Source organism: Nymphalis io, chromosome 16 (assembly GCF_905147045.1).
Source record: "Nymphalis io chromosome 16, ilAglIoxx1.1, whole genome shotgun sequence".
Taxonomy (NCBI): Eukaryota; Metazoa; Arthropoda; class Insecta; order Lepidoptera; family Nymphalidae; genus Nymphalis; species Nymphalis io.
In genome coordinates, this window is record NC_065903.1 from 8,173,540 (window position 1) to 8,196,009 (window position 22,470).

A 22,470-nucleotide genomic window follows, 5' to 3' on the forward strand; every position below is an offset into this window, starting at 1 on the left:
TAAAAAAAACGCGCTAATTAAGTCGCGAGTGCCATCTTGTAATAATTACTTTAACTATTTAATATTTTTTGGGAATTTTTACCCAGTGGTAAGAACGCGTGAATCTTAACCGATGATCATGGGTTCAAACCCGGGCAAGCACCACTGAATTTTCATGTGCTTAATTTGTGATTATAATTCATCTCGTGCTTTACGGTGAAGGAAAACATCGTGAGGAAACCTGCATGTATCTAATTTCACTGAAATTCTGCCACATGTGTATTCCACCAACCCGCAATGGAGCAGCGTGGTGGAATAAGCTCCAAACCTTCTCCTAAAATTGAGGAGAGGAGGCCTTTAGCCCAGCAGTGGGACATTCACAGGCTGTTTCGGTTTCGGTTCGGTATTTTATTTTATATTCCATTCTTGTTACGCTAAAACACCTAAAATAAGTTATAGTGACTTATCTAGAAAAGTGTATAAATCACAGTATATTTTATATAATATCAGAAAAAGAAAAAATAAATGGAAACGAAGTTATTAGTTAATAAACCAAACTAAATTCCCTAAATGAATAAATTTAAATTCTTGCCTTGTGGCTCAATGATCGACCATTATAAGCGTCACTATATTTTATAAGCAACTCTTTAACACCACCGCCTGTAAGGAGGTGGATAATGAAAAATTAAAATACTTCTTAGTTAATTAGTAATAAGCATTGATTTTATTTTTCATACTGTTTTATTTTTTGTAGTATACCATATACACTAAGCACATTCATGAAAGTTATTTTAATTTCAAAATTTCTTGTTAAAATTTTATTAAATACAAATATTTTAAAAATTAATAAAAAAGTATAATTGAAATAAATAATTCTACTAAAATCCGATAATTGTAAGTATTTTGATATCTGCTGGATATATATACTAAAGCAAAACACTATATCTTAAATTAAATATATTTTGAATAACTTAATTAATAAATCATCTCAGAAAAATATTATAAAAGAAAAAAAAACACGTGCTTTGCTTGGAAAGTCCGGTATAGCTTCATATAATCTATTGAAGAAAGTCGGAACTAAAATATCGATAAAATTTAAAAATATTTTTAGTTACACAAGTTTTGAGTTTATTGCTTAAACAGAATTAGGTATTTAAAGTATGTTTTTTCCATTCAGAATGTCGTGCACGTTAGTATAGATAATATATTATTTTATAAAAGTTAATATACTCTAAAAGATTTTTAAATAAAAAATATACCTATGAACAAAAAATAAAAAAATGCTTTGGGATATAAATAAAAAATTCAATAGTTTATTAATAAGACCGACATCGATATAATATATAATGATGATACCACCCCTTGAAGCGTTATAGACGCAGTGACGCCGAGCTGGCAGTGACGCGTCGCGCGCTTTAGACGATGCACGTATTTGTAAGCTTCTTTTAGCTTATTTTCCTTTAGCGCGAAAGAAATACGATCGATAACACAAAGCCGCGTGCAAAATAAAAACGTTAGCTTAAATCATCAAATCCGTTATTCGCGTGCTTACAATTTATCGAATTATTTTTGAGGTGTCAATTAAGATATCGATGGATTCGCGTGACAACCGGCGTCAACAATGTAGCCATAGAGACGCGGTGTTGACAGCTTGACAGTTAGCAATTTACCGTGATTATTTAAATTACAAAAGTTACAATGTCGATTTACTTTTATAAAATATGTTAAAAGTTGATTATTGTTTGTTGAAGATTTTTTGAAGAAAATAATTGATTATACTAAGAAAAACAAACACGATCAAAAATGGGGAATGGCATGAATAAGGTAAGTTTAATTTAATTTAAAAAAATGCATTTTTGGCAAATTCTGCGGATGTGGCGAGCGCGCCGAGTTACGTAACGTTAACGTAGCTGCTACGTTCTGTCGTAGCTCGTAGCGTCAAAGTCCCGTAGATCGAACTTTTCGGCGACGCGGCTACTACAATGTAAATGCAGTTTTACATAGAATTGGTAATAGTTTTATTTAATACAAAATAAAAGGAACAAATATTTCTTTTAGTAGTGATATTTAAATTTTTCGAGTTAATATTACTTTATTTTATCACAAATAAAAATTGTATTACAAAATCAAAAGTCTTACGATTTTTTATTATCATATGTAGATAATTTACTAGGCAAAAAAGTTAAACAAAATCCGTTATCATGTAAGTAATTTGTGTTAATAATTGATCTCCAACTTAGCAGTGAAGGAAAGCATCGTAGGAAAACCTGCACGTGTCGGAGGAAATTCTGACACATATAATCACCAATCGTCATTGGAGCATTGTAATAGAATAAGCTTCCAATTTCCTTCTCAAGAGGAAGGCTTTCGCCCAGTATTGATATTTATAACACAAATAAAAATTATATAAAAAAGTCAATTATGATATCTCACTAGCAATTATTAATTATTATCTGCGTTGGTAATTTAAAATAATGTTAATTTTCAATCGATAACTTATGTATGGTAAAATTGTCATAGTTATAATTTTTCGCTTAAACGTGTAAAGGGTCGGTTTGAATTGAAATTAAATGGTAATTGAATTATTTTATACATAAACGCTAGAATGCACTTGGTGTGATTCATAATAACATTAAAAGTGCACACCGCAAATGTATTATTCATACTCAAATGTAAAATAATTTACATACACATGTAACTTCAAACTAGATTATATATTCAAATTACTTGAAATATTCCAATCTTTATAGTGATCCAACAAAATTATACAATCCTTTTTCATTATACAGTAGCTTATCAACACTATCCAAATTCCATGACTACTGCTTTTGCAAATAAAACATATATCATAAAAAAGTTTTCCTATTTTTAAATATGTTTATATTGTTATAATACGAATTTCCGGCGGCATGTGAGGATGGGGTTGGAGTCAGGTGTTAGGTAGCCTATAACCTTTTATGTACGCCCGACAATGTATGCAAAATTTATAACGGTCGGTTGTGTAGTGAAGACATGAACGTGTAGGAAATAAATAAACTCGCTTCCGCATTTATAATAACAGTTAGGATAGTCTGAAGGACAATATATCTAATCTGCGAAAATCTATTTATATATAAGTATATAATATACGTGTAAGTTGTTAACTGTAGATATTACCAATACCAATATCTTTTGACATTCGAAATAGTTTACTGTACAAATGAACCAGCCCAGTCATATGACGAATTAAGACGATAAGACATTTGTGTCAACTGCAAACATCATGTTAATTTGAGATTGGATATTCGTCATATTTGCGTCATTTGTTCACTTCAACATTTTCCGGTTTTTTACACTGTCTACCTGAAATGAAATGGGCCTCATGTGTCAACGCATGTAGCGTCCAACAATAAAGTCGGTACGTCGGAACTTGACAAGCCAGACATTTTTAATTCAGTAAGGACAAATATACAATTTATTAGCTGCCCATCATGACTTCGCAAATTGCCTCAGGATATTAAGGATTTTATTGCGTGCTATATCATATCAGTTTATCGCCGTCCACTGCTGGATGAAAATGCTATGTGATGATTAAATTAAATTATAGGAGGTGTATTTCATTTTAAATATTTTTTACAGTCAGCATCAAATATATAATCAAAGGTATAATATGCCGATGCCAACTTTTCCTACCTACCTTACTATTGAAGACCTACCTTTGTGTATGTCTAATAGTTTTAGCAGTTCTAATAGTTTTTATATATATATATATATATATATATATATATATATATATATATATATATATATATATATATATATATATATATATATATATATATATATATATATAAAGTAGTCTTTCAGATAAAAAAGACTAATTATAAGCTTTCGTTCTCTTAAAAAGGTTTTTCTAAATATATTTTTTCCTACAGACTTTGAGGTATACTTACTTATATTAATTACTTATATTGATACCTCATAAAAGACACTATAAACGCTGTTCCCTCGCAATTGGCAATTTCAAACTGTTTTAAATAGGTCTTAAGTGTCTTCTCAAATACTAATGTGATCAATGTCAATGATCAAAATGTGTTATTTAATCTATTTGATGAAATAATTAGTCACACAAACAGGCAAAATCTATTTTTAATAAAATTTAAGAAAAGGATAAATAAACAGACATCGGCATTCGATGATACGAGTGTGTGAAGCTCAATTAGTCTTTTATGGCGAACAATATTTTAAAATTTACGTTTGAATTGATAAATATTATATTTTGGGCACTGAATACGGACTTAAACTAAGCCCAAACGAAAATTTTGTAAAGAAAAATTTGATCTAGTAAAATTATTAATAATAAATATATTATAAATTAAAAAAAAAATCTCTTGCTATTTTAAAATTGTTTCATTGATATACCCTCTATAGAAAAAATACGACCTTGAATCGCTTCTGTATTCTTTCAATTAGCTGAACATGGATATAAGAATGTATATCCCAAACATTACTGCAGTATTCTATAAATACTACGAACAAAAATATAAAGAACACATTACAATCGTAATATGAGCTAGTATTTTCGAAGCTGTTTATCACTATGTGACTTTATGTGGAACCAATAATTGCCGTTTTTTTTTCTTTTTTCATTAGAATTATAAACAGTACGCGTATAAATCTTTTATCATAGTATTAACAAATGTCAGGAAATCTAAGGGATTACGTTCCTTTGACTGCAATTATACCGGTTCATTGACACGCAAAGCGGAATATAATTAAATGGTGTTGCTGTTTGCCGGTAGAATAATTGAGTGTCAGGTTAACCTAATCTACTAAATGATCGTAATCAAAATTCCACCACCTACATATTAAATTTATATTTTTACGATTAAATAACTTTATTAGGTCATGAATAGTTAAGGATTTCTCGAAAATATAAAAGATTGTATCATTAAACTAATTTATTAAGACTAATGCCCCCAACAAACATTCTTCAGGTCAGGTAAGGTGTGAATAAAAATCAAAAATATAATGAAGCCCTATTTAACTCTTATAAATTAAAATCATAATCACTAAAATAGTAAAAGTAATTCTAGTTTTCAGTTCTTTTGATAATAATAACAACATTCGCATATTTTGGTTTCTTTTTAGTAACCATATTTAATAAGTTTTTTAAGATGAAGTAGGTACACATAACGCCAACTATACAAACTAGTTGTATAGTTAAGTGATAGTCATCATCATCATCATTTATCCAATTCACTATTGGATATAGACGTGTGCCAAGGTCCACAAGAGCTCCGGATTTTTAGTTTTTCGCATACACTCGGGTTCCATCACCATCTTGCACATCAGACAACCTGATCGCAGGCGTCTTACACTGACAACCCACGGTCTTCATTCTGGGACTCGTCTGCTTCAACAACAGTCAGTCCCTCGATAATAGTACGTAGCTAACCACTGTCACTGATAATTTTACAAGCTATTTCAGTAATTCTATATTCTGTAGTCCACGAATCTTTGACATGAAATTTGTGTGAATCCACAAATTCAAGTCGGTAGTAAAACAAATCGGTTAAAATCGCCTTCAAAAATTGTATATGCTAAGTGAGAATTTGACGAAGGTTACTATATACTGCCATTCCATATTAATTCTTTAATTTGCCTTTATTCCGAATCCGGTCATACAGCTTGGTACAAACAACTTCATCAACTCATATTCACCAAATTAGATAATTTAACTTGACTACCTAAAGAAATATAGCATATTTTTTGCAGGGATGACAAGTGTGCGAATCCGGATATATACCTTAAAAGTTGTAGACTTGAATTGTTATTTTCAGACAGATTCCAATATTCATTTTAATTTAAACCAAACTCTTATTAGAAGACTTTATATTAGAATTGAACAAGTAAAACGTGAATTATTTGAAAAAAATGTATGATGTTGAAAGGAAAATAGAGATTTTTCAATATAAGGGTTCCCGGATAACAAGAAAAGGCATTGTGCCCGCCAATAAAATAAAACTAGTTTTCGCTTAACAATGGATTCTTTTCTGGTGTAAGCGTTATTGTTGATTCATGACCGTTACTTATCCGGTAACGCGAACAAAGGAACTTGAGATTAAAGTTTAACAATTGCTTTCTTTACAATGTGTTGTACATTTTAAGTCATATAAAATTATTTCATTTATATCTTGCTATTGTTGCACCAGATACTACAATGAATAATAATTAGTTGTATTTTTCTATTATTTAAAATGTTGTTAATAAGTATTGTTATTTAAAGTCGTTAATTTAAGAAATAAATATGGCTACAACATTAATTTGCTTATGCAATTCTTTAATATTATGCGTTTCATCATTATCAGTGGTTTCTTTAAGTTCTATGCATTGTATTATTGACTTGACGAAAAGACTAAGCTTTGTAACATTCGCGGTTAAGAAAATCAAACTGTTGACTGATGTGGATACGGCTCTCCTTACTTATTTTATTTACTTTCCAAATCATAATGTCCTACGGCTTACTTCTTTGGGGTTATGCAGCCGATATCTATAAGATTCTTTATAGTGCAGAAAAGAATTATCTTTTGCAAATTAAAAAAAATGTATTCGGTCTTACTTTTATAAATAATAGAGTACATAAATAATAAAGTTCTACCAAAATATATGATTATTGGGAACGAAATATGTGCTTTTTTAAATTATGTATTCTAAAAAATATGGCATCAAAAAAGCAAAGAAAAATATATCACCTAATTTTAAATAATAAAGTAGTTTGCCGCAGAACGAAATTTTGTATAATGGGAAGAAATGTATAATTTATTCACTTTTTGTTAAACAAAAGCAAAAAATTTTGGGCATATCTCTTAAGATAAATAATCTTTAAATTATAATCTTTCCGTACTTCGTATTCACCCTCTCTGAACCTTCTTTATAAATCTTCGATCATTTCGAATGCAATTATGTTACAAAACTTATATATATAAAATTCTTTATAATATATTATCAATACTTTATTAATTTATTCTTTTAAATTTTATTTATCTACAACTTAAGTAACAAAACTTGTCTTTATTCAATTCTTACAATTGAAGCGCCCAGGCAAAAATTATTTGCGTATAATCTATGCTGCTTATATTATAAATGTGAAAGTAACTCTGTCTATCTGTTACGTTTACACAATGAACCTATTTAGTCGTAATTACGGAGCATACCAAATTCCAGGTGGGCGAACTCGCAAGGTAGGTAGGTCGCAATGAATAAATATTTACTCGCATTTAATAAGATTTATAATAAAAGTTATATTACTTACTGTAATATTTCAGTATTCGGCTATTATAGTATTAAACATTATTGCATTCAATATTACTAATTATAATAAAGCCTTTTTTAAATTATCCAGGTTCAAGTAAAAAAAAACAGCGAAAAAAATAAAATAAATTTACTTAAATAAAACTGAACATTTTCACATCTAAGCATTTTAAAGATAAAAGTATTGTTACATTGAAGATGCTGACCAAATAAGCTTCAAAAGAAAGATGACATTGATATGACACGCAAGTGATCTTTAAATTAAGTTCGCTTTAAACTGTTTCATGTTGATAAATAGATCTTTAAATTATGTTTATTCATGCTAATATTATTAATTACAGCGTAATTTTTTGTATGAAATGTTATACATTTTCAAATATTTTAAAATATCAACACCATTTTAAATTAAAAATGTACATTCATAAAAATAACACAAGCAGTTTTTAAATAACAATTTTGCCTAAAAAAAATTGTCATTTTGACATCGCATTGGTATAATTAAAATCATTTTAGCGCAGCTTAGCCGTTTTCGGACACCTTTCGATTTAAAAAGTATTTTGTATTTTAAAGTTTAGTTTAGTTACTTAATTATTGCTTATAATAAAATAAACGCGCAATTATTTTTAATTGTAATAAGCCCAAAAATTTAAAATTAATAATAATTGGGGTAACACATTCTCAGATTATGCGGTTATTTGAATAGAGTTTGTATCAATATTTCACTTGACATTTAATTATTTGATTTGAATTGCCCTCGACTTCGCTCGAACTTTTGGCAAGGGTGTATTTTTTTTTTGCCTGAACCATTAATATATCTCTATAATGCTCTGTAGAATTTGAGTTTTATTAAGTACATACCATAATACACATACCATTTCATATATATATATTATATTTGGTTATAGCACCGTTTTAGCAAGCTAATGACTTGGTTAGCTTCTGAATTACGCCTCATAAACAATTTTACTGTCCATATGAAAAAATCGAATCGTTTCTTGAATAAAGTGACTGGGCATTAGTTTTGCAGAAGTATATTAAAATAATTAATCAAATAAATTGTAAATAATTTTACATTTTTATACCTCCGAATTTATCGTTTTTATTATAAATTTCACGTTATGCAACTTGTTTAAAAAAAGATATTAATACTATAAAGTACTTACTTACTTTAGTAACCGTCTATTGAGGGGCATTAGATGATACCCTATGTCCTTGTCTGTACGTCTGACAAAATTTCGTTATAATAGGTTGAGTAGTTAAGACGTGAAGCCACGGTAGCATGCGAAAGCGATCCCGTGGCGCTCCTCGTTAAGGCGGAAAGGGTACCGCTGGTTTTTTAGTGGGTATTCCGATGTTCGGGGCGCACTCGGCGCCTTGGACACCGGCGAGTCCCACATACCCCCCCACTGCTCCCGTGGAGGAAACGCGTAATGCGTTTCCTCCAGCGTAAAGAAAAAAAAAAGTTAAGACGTGAAAGTCTATCAAACAAATAAACAAACTCTCTTTTGCATATATAATATTATTAAGAATGCAAAAGTAACTCTGTTCGTCTGTTACGTTTTTAGGGTAAATCACTGAATCGACTTTGATGAAATTTAGTATGAAGCAAGCATAAGACACAAAGAAAAACATACTTTTATTTATCTATTACATCCCTTCCCCAAACACGCGGGTGAAGTTAATAAGATAATAAGCAATTTTTTGCCAAGTATTGTTTTCATTTTATTATGGCGACACAGTTAATAATTATAATTATTCAAGTTCCTGAATCCTGTCATAAGCCAGACTTACAGAAGTCAAGACATTAAATATTATGAATCTGTTATAAGTTATAGCAGCCATAGCATTATAATTAAATTATAATATAAAGCAATAACAGCTTCGCTCAATAGTTTTGTTGTCTATATCGTCATTAAATTAAATCAACGATATAAAAAGCCATAGAAAATACAGTTTTACTGATATAAGCTTTTTGAAATATTCATAGTTAAGCGCTTCTACTGAGCTAACAACAATCTGAAAATTAACATTAATCTTAAAAATATAATAATAATGTATCATATCATTTATTTCATAGCTAAAAATACTTATCAAAATTGTACTAGTATGTGTCATGATCGGTTCGGTACAAAAATATTTTGAAAAGCAAATCGCTTATAATAGATAAACAATATTAAAAAAAATGATATTACCAAATTAATATTTATTTTATGGCAAACTAATCTAATTATATTGTATTTATAAAAAGGTAAAATATGCGATTAGGTTTATATTTCGTATTTACCCTACTCTCCTCTAAGAGACAAGAGTGTAGAACTTATCACATAGTTCCATGATATAAGGTTATGTAACTAGAATCTATTACATAAGCTATTTACCATACATCTTTAGATACTAGCGTACTAGATTAGTACAATAACACCTAATTTGATGATCAACTCTTTGATGATTTATACTATAGATTGCTGAGAAATATATAATGATAGCTGAGTATAATTTTTTGGAAATTTATTTAAATTAACAACATACAATTTACACATATATATGTCTGTATTAGTCTGTATTAGTATTCGTGTTCTAACTTCTATATCAGGTATCAGTTTCGTTCACACGACCGAATGTCCCTTGTCTGAATTATGACAGGATGACGAGTAGCCTTAATGTAAGTCACGCGATCAGATGCATGTTAAAACCACATTTATCAAGATAGAACGGCTACATCGTATTTTATATAAATTATTGTTAGCCCAATGGTCGAAATTCGACCAAAACTTGTTGACAAACGAGGAGAAAAATGTTAGTAGTGATTTTTTTTTTCTATAAATCAAATTTTTTCAACTAATTTTGTTAATCAAATCAAAATATACTTTATTCAAGTAGTCTTTTACAAAAACTTTTGAATAGTTATTTTACAGATTTTAATAAGTTGAAAAAAATAATATATTATAAATGAACGATTATAATACTTATAATACCATAATTTTTATTTGTGTCTTGTTACCTTTGTTTATTCGTAAAATTACTATAAGTTGTTTGTCTATCATTTATCGCTTGGAAGAATCTTTAAAGCGATTTATTTATATGTACATAAAACTAACATATTGTACGTTATATAAGCCCTCATATTAAATTTATCCCATGTATACAAAGTCGGTAAGCGAGTAAACTGTATGAAAAAAGGATTTAACAAGCTCCCAAGCGGCCGCCTGACTGACGCCAGCTGTCCTTGGGAATGCTTCTGTTTGTGGATTCGTTCCCGCTGAATGAATGCGCTTTCCAAAAAATCCATTCTTCGGCGCTTCTAAAACCTACGAGTTGATATAGCTCTATTCTGTTCTGAACATTTTTAAATTTATGTTGAGACAACTTCAGTCTTCAGTCATAAGTTAGGCAAATTTCGCCTATATAAAATTGGAACTGCAAGAAATATAATATACTAAAAATCGTTCAATTAAATATATTGGCTCACTTATAACTGAAACCGGAACATTTATTCATTGGCAAATTAAGAAAAGAATAAATTATTAATTTAAGATAGCCACGACCATATTTTATTGGACAACCTAAGAAAGACGTTTATTTAATTGTAAAATTTAAGAAAAAAATATTTTCATCCGGTAAGCAGTTGGGTGAAGGTCAGCTCCAATTCGGATCTCGTTCTATAAAGTGCTTACTTTTAATTTCCCGTTTTCATATTAAATAATATGTAAACTATATATACTTTCCAACCACTATCCACCTATACATACCCACAGCTATCACCATGCCGAGTTTTAATAAAATCTATTCATCGCTTTCCACAATAATATTACGTCTGATATATTTTAATAGATATAAGACCTCCGACACGTCCAGCCCCACAAAGATATTCTGTGAGATTTATTTCAACGTTAACAAGAATAACGATAGAAAATTTATATTTCTACCAACATCCATAATGAGAAAAGTTGGTATCTATTAGTTCTTGTGTGCGAATATAATTTTCCGCTTTATGAATAAATATCTTTGGTAAAAGTTTGAGTACTAACTCATTATATAATTCTGCATTGCAGTTCAAAATATTTGCAGGTAACGTGAGAGTAGGTATGCACGTCAACACGTTTATGTAACAATAGCGTTTAATGTCGGTAATATAAAAGTTTGATTGAATTTTAATTAAAAAAATAAAATGTGTATGTGAATGAATATACTTATACTCATTGTGAATTTTATTACATTCACTTTACGACTAGGATTCACGCGTCACCACTGGGCCATCTCGGCTTTGATGCTCGTGATCAACCCGGGCAAGCACCGCTGAATTTTCATGTACTTAATTTGTGATTATAATTTGTCACGTGCTTGCCGGTGAAGGAAAACATCGTGAAGAAACCTGCATGTATCGAATTTCACTGAAATTCTGCCACATGTGTATTCCACCAACCCGCATTGGAGCAGCGTGGTGGAATAAGCTGCAAAATTTTCTCCTCAAAAAGGGAGAGGAGTGAGACATTCACATTCTGTTACTGGTTACTTTTTACTTTACGATAGCTTCAATAAGGACATAGACGATTAATATATATAACTGCCTCGTTTGTCTTGAGGCTATATATAAGGCCATCGTAATCGGTCAGGTACATCACCATCATATATATAATACTCTATTTTAATGACATATATATTTATATTGTGAATGGGAAACCCTTAATTATATCATCATAATAAAAACCTAAATTTTAGTAATTTTATTGAATAAATACAAAGCTCGGAAATTTTCTATTAAAAGATATTAAGATCTGAAAAAATTACATTATTATGTAAATATAAATTATATTTAACACAAAATAGCCTCATTGAGTCTCAATCGAACATTTTTCTGAATAGATGATGTCCCATGACCAACTTCGGTCATTGCGGCCATTTTCAATAAAAACTAGCCAAATGTGCAGGAAAAAAACACGACTGCCCTAAATGAAAACGAATTTATAGCTTGTGTCAATCGGGACGATGTAAGGATTCGAAAGAATCATCATACATCCAACACGTCTATCTACATTTAACTGTTCAATTGTATACTTTAGTAATCGAGAATTATAAGACTCATGTTAATTACAACCGATAAATCTTAAATTTGTGATATCATATTAGCATTGTCAGTAGGTACTAAAATAAGCATAATTTACCTCAGTATTCAATTTAAAAATTTGATGTACATTTTAATACTTAAATATTGTATATACACTATTATTATTAACGTATTTGTATTTTAATTTACCTAATTTCTTTGATATAAATAGTTTTAAACATATTTTCTTTTAAAATACTGCTTTGTTGTTTAATTATGAACTCAACGTATTGTTCTGCTCGGGGAAGTGAGATTATTAGGCGAGGAAAAAGGTTATTACCTCGTTGCCAGTGTAACTGGACCGCCGCATAACTCATTGTTACTTGAACGTTTTTATCGTTTTTGAAGTGAATTTTACACTCAGACAAGCGTACTATGTTTTAACCAGTGAGTCACTATAATTACACTCACCTAAAGGGTCACCTACTCATTAAAAGAAATATGCTAAATATTTATTGTCTATTTTTTATTTGAAGCGTTTAGGCTAATTTTATTTAAAATGAAAAAAAAATTGTTCTTTGTTTCCATACATACAAATATAAAACTTTAGTTTATAACATTTTAACAATAAATTAAATAATATTATAATTATCGCAAATGACTAATTGCGTAACAGTGATGTAGCACTATTATCTGCTTCGTATGGCACAGTATTCGCTCAAAGCATTGAGCGGTAGATTTATTACGAACTAATTTACTCGTTGCCAAGTAACCATACTAGTGTAATAATAGTACTTTTAGTACCATAGTTATTTTGAATTAATAGCGCGTTTTAACTATGTATGTATAGTTATTTATAACAGCCTGTATATGTCCCACTGCTGGGCTAAGGCCTCCTCTCCCTTTTTCGAGGAAAAGGTTTTGTATAGTTATAACATAATATATAATATATTTAGTGTCAATATTTTTGTATTATAAGTGTAAAACTAAAAACGTTACACATAGAAACGTTAAAATCCTATTCGACTTTGAAATTATTTCGTTGCACCCAAAAAAGTTTCTCATTGATATTTTTTTAAATAACAATCACAAAATTCCGTAGCACATCACTTAGACTGATTGTTTTACTGTCATCATTAGCAAGACGTGTTACAGTTAACCACTAGCACTCGGGAAGCTCGCGGCTTCACCAGCTACAAGTTCCCGACACCCTGACATTAATGGCCTTGTATAACCACACTCATGTTATTTTTGTATTATAATCGTCACATTTTTCTCTTTTCTCTCAATCTACTTTAACTAACGTTTTTAAAATAAACATTTTATTTAATTCAAGAAGTGTTGAAAATGAGTAATACAATATAAAAAAAAGACCTAACAAGACTCAATCCAGCAGAAATTACCTCGTACAAAATAGTACTTAAGAATTATATTATAATTTTATTATATGTATATATTATTAAAGATATTTAATTATTAAAAAAAATAGTTCAATACTAATATGGATTACTTTTTTTTTTAAATCAGTATTTAGTAACAGAAGTTAATTTACAAATTTTGGTTTGAACTCAGAATCATCGGTTCAGATTCTCGTCTTTTAACCACTGGGCCATCACGACTTACTCACGGCTCTATTACACTTACTTTTAATATCTTATGCAACGAGTAAATTAGTTCGTAATAAATCTACCGCTCAATGCTTTAATTTAATTTAAGTAAGCTAAAGTAAAAACGCACAAAAAAATCTTAACAACCTCGACGGTCTATTGGCTAGTTTATACAGCTCCAGAACATAACTTTTCCGATTTGAATCCTGTACTGGGCCAATAAAATTTATTGGGGGTTTTCTGTGAAGCAATTCTCAGTCTAGCCGCTTGGAATATTAAGCTGCCATCTCTTGGAAATCATACAAATCTATCCTGAACCTGATATTTCTTCGGTCGTGTCGGAATAGCCGTCCTATTTATAATCTCTTTTGAAGTCGGCTAGTCTCCGTTAAAAATAGCCGCCATAAATTAGGTCAGAAATACGTAAAAATAAATAAAAAAACGTATTAGTCACGGAGTTTAATAAATAATTAACGGCCTTATTTATAAATCTTATCTAACGGTTGATTAGTTAACAATGCTGTATCTTCTTCTTTCGAATGTAAAATTAACATTGACAGAAAGAGCGAAAACATTGTTTTACTAAACTATCTTATAAAATATCTAATAAATTATAATTAGTAACGCCGTAAGTAATTAATAATATTAAGTAACTGCTATTAAAAAAATCCATATTTTTGCAGGTATTGCCGGGTCTCTATGTTGGCAATTATAGAGACTCCAAGGACCCAGTGCAGCTGGACAAATACAAAATAACTCACATATTATCTATACATGATGCAGCTCGAAGATTACATGCAGTAAGTATACAATATTAATTATTTTTTCCTAACACACCTGCAAACGTTTTTTTTCCTAATTTTAGCATTAAGCCCGAATATATACTTAATATATACTAAGAAATATCGAAAATTCGCATTTACTGGTAAAATATTTACATTATGTAAATATGAAAACAGCGGGACTGACTATACCAATACCTTTGTCATATTGTCACTTTTCTAGTGTTTGTTTTTATTTTTAATACATTATTTATATAGAGTCGAAACTTGATAGTTATTGTTAGCATTTGCGTGTTCATTTCTGGCATAGTCCCAACAATGTTAGATTGTTTACAATCAATTTAAAGAGGCATTGCAACTTATGCGGGCATTATCTAGTTACATATAAAAATAACTAAACTGCAACTAATAACTAATACAATGACATTACACAAAATTAAACATTAATAAGAGTTAAATTAAAAGTGATTCCAAAAGTCAAACCAATTTTTATAAATCTATTTTAAAACACATTTGTAATATCGATAGCATTCGAAAGTTTTCAAGCTTACCATACCATATGTAAAAAATGTATATAAGGTAATCTTTTTTATTTAGAAAACTTAAAGGAATAAATATATAATATAATTTTTTGTTCTTGTTCTTGATACAAGGAACAAAAATGATAAAATATTACTTTCACTTTTTTTTAAGCCCTTTGACTTCCCAGGAAAAAAATATTTTAGAATAATCTGTTTTATTTTAGGGAACTTGAAATTTGTGATTTTAATTTCTGAGTTCAAGTTCGAAGAACTATGATTTTAAATAAGACTCGACGTTAATAACCCTTATACGCAACATCTTTAAACTAAGGAAAAGACATATTTTATACCTACTATAGTATAAATAAATTACAAAATGTATACCATTATTATTTTTTATATATATTGCGATAGCTTTTAAATTGAAATATATATTTTAAACTGTAAAACACAGAATAAATACTGCAAGTATAACATAATTAAGACAACAGTATTATATTACATAATCAGAGCGAAGTACAAGATGTAAATTGAGAATAGATGAATTCAGCTTTCCCAAGTGTAACGTGTACGTCGCACATCGAAATGATATTTATGAATATTCAACTACACGGCGAAGGCGCGGTGGATAGACATGAATCCATAACTTCCTTCATTAACAACATTCTGTCTCATGAGAATTATTGTCACTTTGATGGAAATATTTCATATATGTAACCTATTCGAAGCTTAATAACTTCTTCTATTTTATCAAAGCGATAGTATAAAGTATGGCTTTTATTAAGAAGACTCAGTATTTTTATCCAAGTTTTTTTAAAAAAATTTATATATGATCAAAAATAAATAATGTTTGTCAACAATGATCCTAACTTTATAAAGTAATCTATTTTTAAGAAATATTGGTAGAGATAACCGACAGCTGTTACATATTGGCCCTTTCAATAACTAGCAACCCGACCCGACATCACACGGGTAAATTCCTACTTTTGCTAAATAATGAGACAAAAATCACATTCGAATCTATTCGCAAATACTGCACTAATACGTCTTACTACACGGTCAATTACCTAAGTCTATATTTATAAAATATACATAGCATTTTTACAAGTTAGCATTTTCATGTATTGCATATAATATAATTATCCCTGGAATTACATAATTAATCATCAATTAAGGCCATTGAAACTATTGATATAGACAAATTAAAGTTGAATTAAGTAAAGTTTTGATCAAAATATCAAATGCACGAACTATAGACTATAGCTATACGAAATAGCTTTGCGTTTCTACGTCACTCATAATTTATTCACGCCCAGACCTCGACGGCTCATTCTCAGCAAGCTGACGATCGTTTTCCATTTTTGAAATGTTTCCATCACAACGTTTTTAACTAAAAAGAATTAAATTTATAAATTCTTATTGATGAAATTAAACAATATCACTATAATTTCTAACTTAAATAAAATCCACTAGTAGGAAAATACCTCGTCTACAGTTAAAAAAATGGGTTTGGAGCTCAAATCGATATGTGTTCGTTGCTCCAGTGCAGGCTGATGCACTACCCTAGTACATGTGCCAGAGCTGTTTGATACGAGTACATTCAGGTTTCCTCATATATATATATATATATATATATATATATATATATATATATATATATATATATATATATATACCATTCCATTACCGTCGAACACAAAATCGAACACAAAAAAACAATGTAAATTATTTTTACTTCTTATTAATTAGGTACGTCATTGGCAAAACAGAGGTGTATAACAGGTTCTATGTCAATCTGTGCTTTTTTACCAGTAATATTAACTTTAATTCTGGACCAAGACATTAAGTTTTATCTAATAACTTGTAGACAATCACAATTTAATTAATAATTACTATACCCAGTATTGATTCGTGCGTCACATATGTATATATGTATATTGACTGTGTGTAACTTATATCATTTAATTGAATATGATATGATAATTAATTTAAAATTTGCAATTTTCATATTTAAATATTATTGACAAATGTACCAATTGCAAATTATAATGTACCAATGATAGCCGTTAATTAAGTTAGAATAAGAAGTTCTTAGAGGTGTGTTTTCAGCCAATCTTTATGATTGTTGTATTTATTGACTGTAGTCCTATTATATAAGGAAGCTTCACGCACGTGCTAAAACGAACTCTACAAAGCTTTGACCCAACCGGAAAAATGCATAGAAAACAAACAAAAATAAGTAATAACTTTATCAATAGACATCTAAATAAATTTTAAATCTTACTAACTCTTTATTATACTAGATGAAATCAAGCGTATACGATTACTAAGAACGATTATGCGTAAATGATTATTTGTGTTAACGGTTACATGGAGCCCGTTTACTCATTGAACCGAAATATATTGCATGTTTAGATTGTAGCGAGCTATAAATCTTGTTCAAACGTACTTTATCGTCTAGACGACGATTTCACGAAAGACGTATCGTAAAATTTTGACGATTCAACCCAAAACCACACGACACACGATATTTATGTGACCTATTTTTAAATATTATATGTGGTGACGGTACATTTTCTCATGTATATAAAAAGCTATAATACGAGTTGTATTTTAGTTATTGAAATATACAAAATGATTGCTTAAACAATCTCGTGTTAACTAATAAAAATAATAGGAATATGTTAATAGCAACAGTCATATATATATATCTCATTTAGAATTCAATTGAAATATAGGCAATTCTCCTTTACAACATAATAAATAAAGGTGAACGACTGGCTGCTTCCAGTTTACTGATCGTTATTGTCTGCGAAAGTTGGATTGTGGCGATCGAGGCGATTTTCACCTCTGTGACTCCCTTGGGTACTGTAACTTGAATTCCTACAAATAAACCGAAAGATTTTTTCAAATCCATTGTAGTATTGTTCAGATAATGTATTAGGTTTCAATTTTATGTATTTTTTTATTTTGCTTCTATATGTAATAATTTATAGACATCCAACAGCTGCTAATGTTTATATTTGAATATCGAGTGATTTTTATAAAATGTGGTTTATGAAACAACTTAATGAAAAGTTTTTTAATGTGTTAACGATGGTATAGAAATTAGATAAATGTGTTTATTATTCTTTCTTAACTCTTTATTTAAATCGAGTTTACAGAATTAAAATATTTGTAATGCGAAAAATCTATTTTCATGAGAGGCTTGAAATTGAATGCATTTAGAGATTAACTGCGTAATTGTTGTTGACCTGAAATGCGCTTTTAATGCCTTAAGCGTTCCGACATGAACTAAAGAAAACTGCCGCCACTCAATACACTTCACTTCATTTAGGCATTGCATTTAAGTGATTTTCTTTTCCCGTATGTACCAATCACATCTCATTATTTAAAAAATAATATTATCATCTTTGAAAGTCACACCCCTTTTTAAAGTATATATTTAATCCATATGTTTTAAATTACAATTTAATAATTTTAACAATTTCCAACGTAAAGAACCACAATTCTATTTATTACAAAATATATACAAAGAATCGATACTTTGACTTATTTAAATTGAATTTCATGTCATTGAAATATTATTTATAGAGCCTAACCTTACACATTCAACAGCATTCAGATCAAATCAAGTGCGCGGTCACTGTTCTTATTACGAACCAATTCTACATATACGATTGATTATTAAAGAATAATCTTCATAGCTACATGTATATTTGTATAATGTATCATATACATATTATATACCTCCTTCTGATTAATTATTTATAAATTAATAGGACAGTATCTTTTTTCCTCTGTCTACTATGAAAGAACTTTATTCAGCTTTAGGTATCGATAAAACTTTTAGGAAATAAGATTTTTTTTTAATAAGTCGAATGTAATTGCTTGGATTTTTTTTGTGAAATAATGAATTCGCCACTGATTATAAAAAAGTAACATTCACTTTGATAAAAACAAATTGTAAAAGGATATTCTAATTATTTAAATTACGAAATGTATGCAATTCGAAATATGTTCTAAATATATTTAGAAACGTAATTAATTTCACACATTTGTTAAAGGAATGAATCACTGTAACCACGAAGGGCACCACTCTCGCTTTAACTTGATTTGAGTGTGTCGACTCGGCAATTAATGTCTTTCCCGAGCTGAGTGATTCTTTTGTTGGTCTTCATGATTCGCGACTTTTATGTCAGCATAATCACAGCTATAATCGCCTTTTTCATATTTTCATACGCCTTTTTTATTTTTTAATCAGCGGTAATGTTTGGTTTATAATGTTTTTTCAATCAATGGACTATCAATGCACGTAGTTATTTTTCAAATTGGAATGGTACTTTCTGATATTAGCGGGTTTAAACAAGCAAACTCTTTAGTCTTATAATATTAGAATAAATATATAAACAATTCTAAATTACGTGTTTCTATTACTTAACTAAATATTAAAATATTACTACATGGAAGTAATCAGAATATAATTTACTACGAAAGAGTTATTTACATAGGAACATAAAAAAATAACAAACATGCACAATTAGTTTAAGGATTTATGCGAACGTTAACCGCATTTTAGATTTACATACATTCACTTAAAGCAGCCCTAAAGCTCGTACGTTTATACAAATCCAACGACATCTCATCTGTTAGGCGTAAGCTAGGTATAAAAAAAAAGGATCTATTTCATTTTTGTATTTGTTTTACACAGGCCCGTACTTTGAGATCTAAGGGCCCTAGGCACTTTGACGCTGGAGGCTTCGGATACCGAAGCGTTTAGAGTAAAATTATTATTTTTTTGTCTAGGTGGGGCTGCTCGACTGGCCGGGCACCAAGGCCAACGCCTTGTAGGCCTAGGCATAAATCCGGGGCTGCTTTTACATAGAAGGCAAATTAATCAAGTATTTTTCTTTACAGGATAAACACTACCTCTGCATTATGGCATCCGACTCTCCTGACCAGAACCTGACTCAGTATTTCAGCCTTTGTAACGATTTCATACACGCTGCGCGTTTAAGAGACGGAAATGTTCTTATACATTGGTAAGTTACATATTTATTTAATGAATATAAAAGTGTCGTGAGGAAAACCTGCATGTGTCTAATTTCACTGAAATTCTGCCACATGTGAATTCTACCAACCCGCATTGGAGCAGCGTGGTGGAATAAGCTCCAAACCTTCTCCTCAAAAAGAGGAGAGGAGGCCTTTAGCCCAGCAGTGGGACATTCACAGGCTGTTACGGTTACGGTATAAAAGTGTGTCGGCCAAGTTAATATAGTTTATGATCTAAAAAAATAGACAGCACTAGTACTTAAAGCCCAGTCAATTGAGCATAAAAAAGGGGTTTACCGCAGAATGAGAGATAATAAGCTGAAAATTCGTGAACACCTTCATTTTGGCGTTCTAAAAGTTGTCTCAAAAGTCTCATAAAATCTCCATTCTGCGTCGAGGTAAAAAGATGGTTTTTCGCGATCATCTCTGTATCTTTAGCATTTCTTTTTAATTCGGTTCCATTCGTGATCTAATAAGATGTCTAGCCAGCCTCTTCATAAATTGGAATCTGTTTTCAATTTTATATGGTTTGGTGGAGCTTAACTTTCGATGTCGAATAAACTGGACGCTAATATTGAGTAGTTGAGCATCTTTGGTTTCATAAATCAATTCTCATTTTAGCCTTGTCATGCAATATTATATAAGAAATGATGGTGATTTTTTTGGATCGATATTAGGTCCTTTTTTTTCTAAAAATAGTGTAGTAGTTTTAGAGTCTTTTCTCTGTTTGAATAATTTGATAAACGAATGCCAACGACCGCTCAACAATTGTGTCATTAGATATCGTTTAGTATAATACAAATTATCCGATGAAAATTTATGTAACTACCTAGCCTGAGTCATTAAGACAAGAGAAAAAAGATTTTTTTTTAGTCACCGTATCTAAACGTTTGCACTTATGAACTCGACCAGCACAGACATTGCAGTGATGATCGAGAGAACTACATGGGAGCACAGATAAAAATGCGTTACTTATTGTCATTTATAATAAAGCTAGTGTCTGTGAGAGCGAGTGAGCAAATGCTACACACCTTAGAAATAAAATTGTATAAATAAAAATATAATAAAATTGTACACTTGTTGTAGTTACATTCAATTGTAAATAATATTTTTTATAACAACTATACACATTAAATTTTGATATTATTTATTATTATTATATAAATTTCGTTCATAAATTATGACGTTAAGTCTGTAACTTAATTTTATCATAAATTGCTTTCTGTTTATTCATTTATTTGCCACGCATAATTAATGACAGCCAATAAATTCAACACATCATTACACAAAAATGAAGTTAGACTGTATAAATACTGATAAATAAAGCATATCCGAATATTATAACGCCAAATATGTGCTGTTTCTTTAGAATGGATTGCTAGCACATTGACGCGTAATAAGATTTGTATTCCTATTTACTAGTCTCTTAACAGAACGTTCTTCCAGCCTTGTAGACAACAAATAGGTCAAGGTGTGTCCTCAATTCACCAAGTTGACGGCTAGTATTTTTAAAGAAAAGTCCTAAGGATGTCGTATTAATTCGAGCTTATAGTCTCTAAGGCCCAAGAAACATTCAATTTAATATCGATAAAATTATAACATAAATATAGACATTTTCAATTTTTGTTGTAGTAAAAATAGAATACAATTATTTGCCTTTGCATTGCATTGATTAAAACCAACAGCAGTTTATAAGCAACAGCAAAAGTAATTTTGATTTTATTAAGTAACGCGTTTTCCGTGTTTTTGTTACTTCGTAGAGGGTTTACGATTTACGAGCAAAATATAATATTATATATTGTATAAAATATTACCTAATTTTTAATACATTAAAACAATCTTTTAAAAATGCCGTAAACATCTGCTGTATACTGCTAATGGCCTTATAACAACGACATAGAAACGATTACTGCCACTATATGGTAAGCATATAGGAGGCTTTATGATCACGTGATTAAATTAATCTGAGCTACGCATACACGTGTTTACTCTGTTTCTCTCTACGTGGCTCCATGCCAATTCAATATTTTTGTCATTTTTATTACATATTTGGCCTTACGTGGAACTTATGTAATATTATTACAGAAAAATATCTGCCTTTAATAATAAAATGGGACTGTTATATAAGATAGTTAAATAAGATATATCATAATTTTATGGTTTATGTTATTGAATACCTACGAAAATGTTTA

General features: G+C 29.8%; 1 protein-coding gene across 2 annotated transcripts in view; it reads left to right on the forward strand.

Moving 5' to 3' along the window:
- Nucleotides 1-1,392: 1,392 nt before the first annotated feature.
- LOC126774221 (dual specificity protein phosphatase 22-like) overlaps nt 1,393-22,470 on the forward strand; it is a 38,535-nt gene continuing 17,457 nt past the window's right edge. For both annotated transcript variants that reach the window (XM_050495641.1, XM_050495642.1), the window contains exons 1-3: nt 1,393-1,803; nt 14,607-14,723; nt 20,144-20,268. In XM_050495641.1, coding sequence (XP_050351598.1) covers nt 1,783-1,803; nt 14,607-14,723; nt 20,144-20,268 — 263 coding nt within the window. In that variant the 5' untranslated portion in view covers nt 1,393-1,782. The remainder of the gene's footprint in view (nt 1,804-14,606; nt 14,724-20,143; nt 20,269-22,470) is intronic.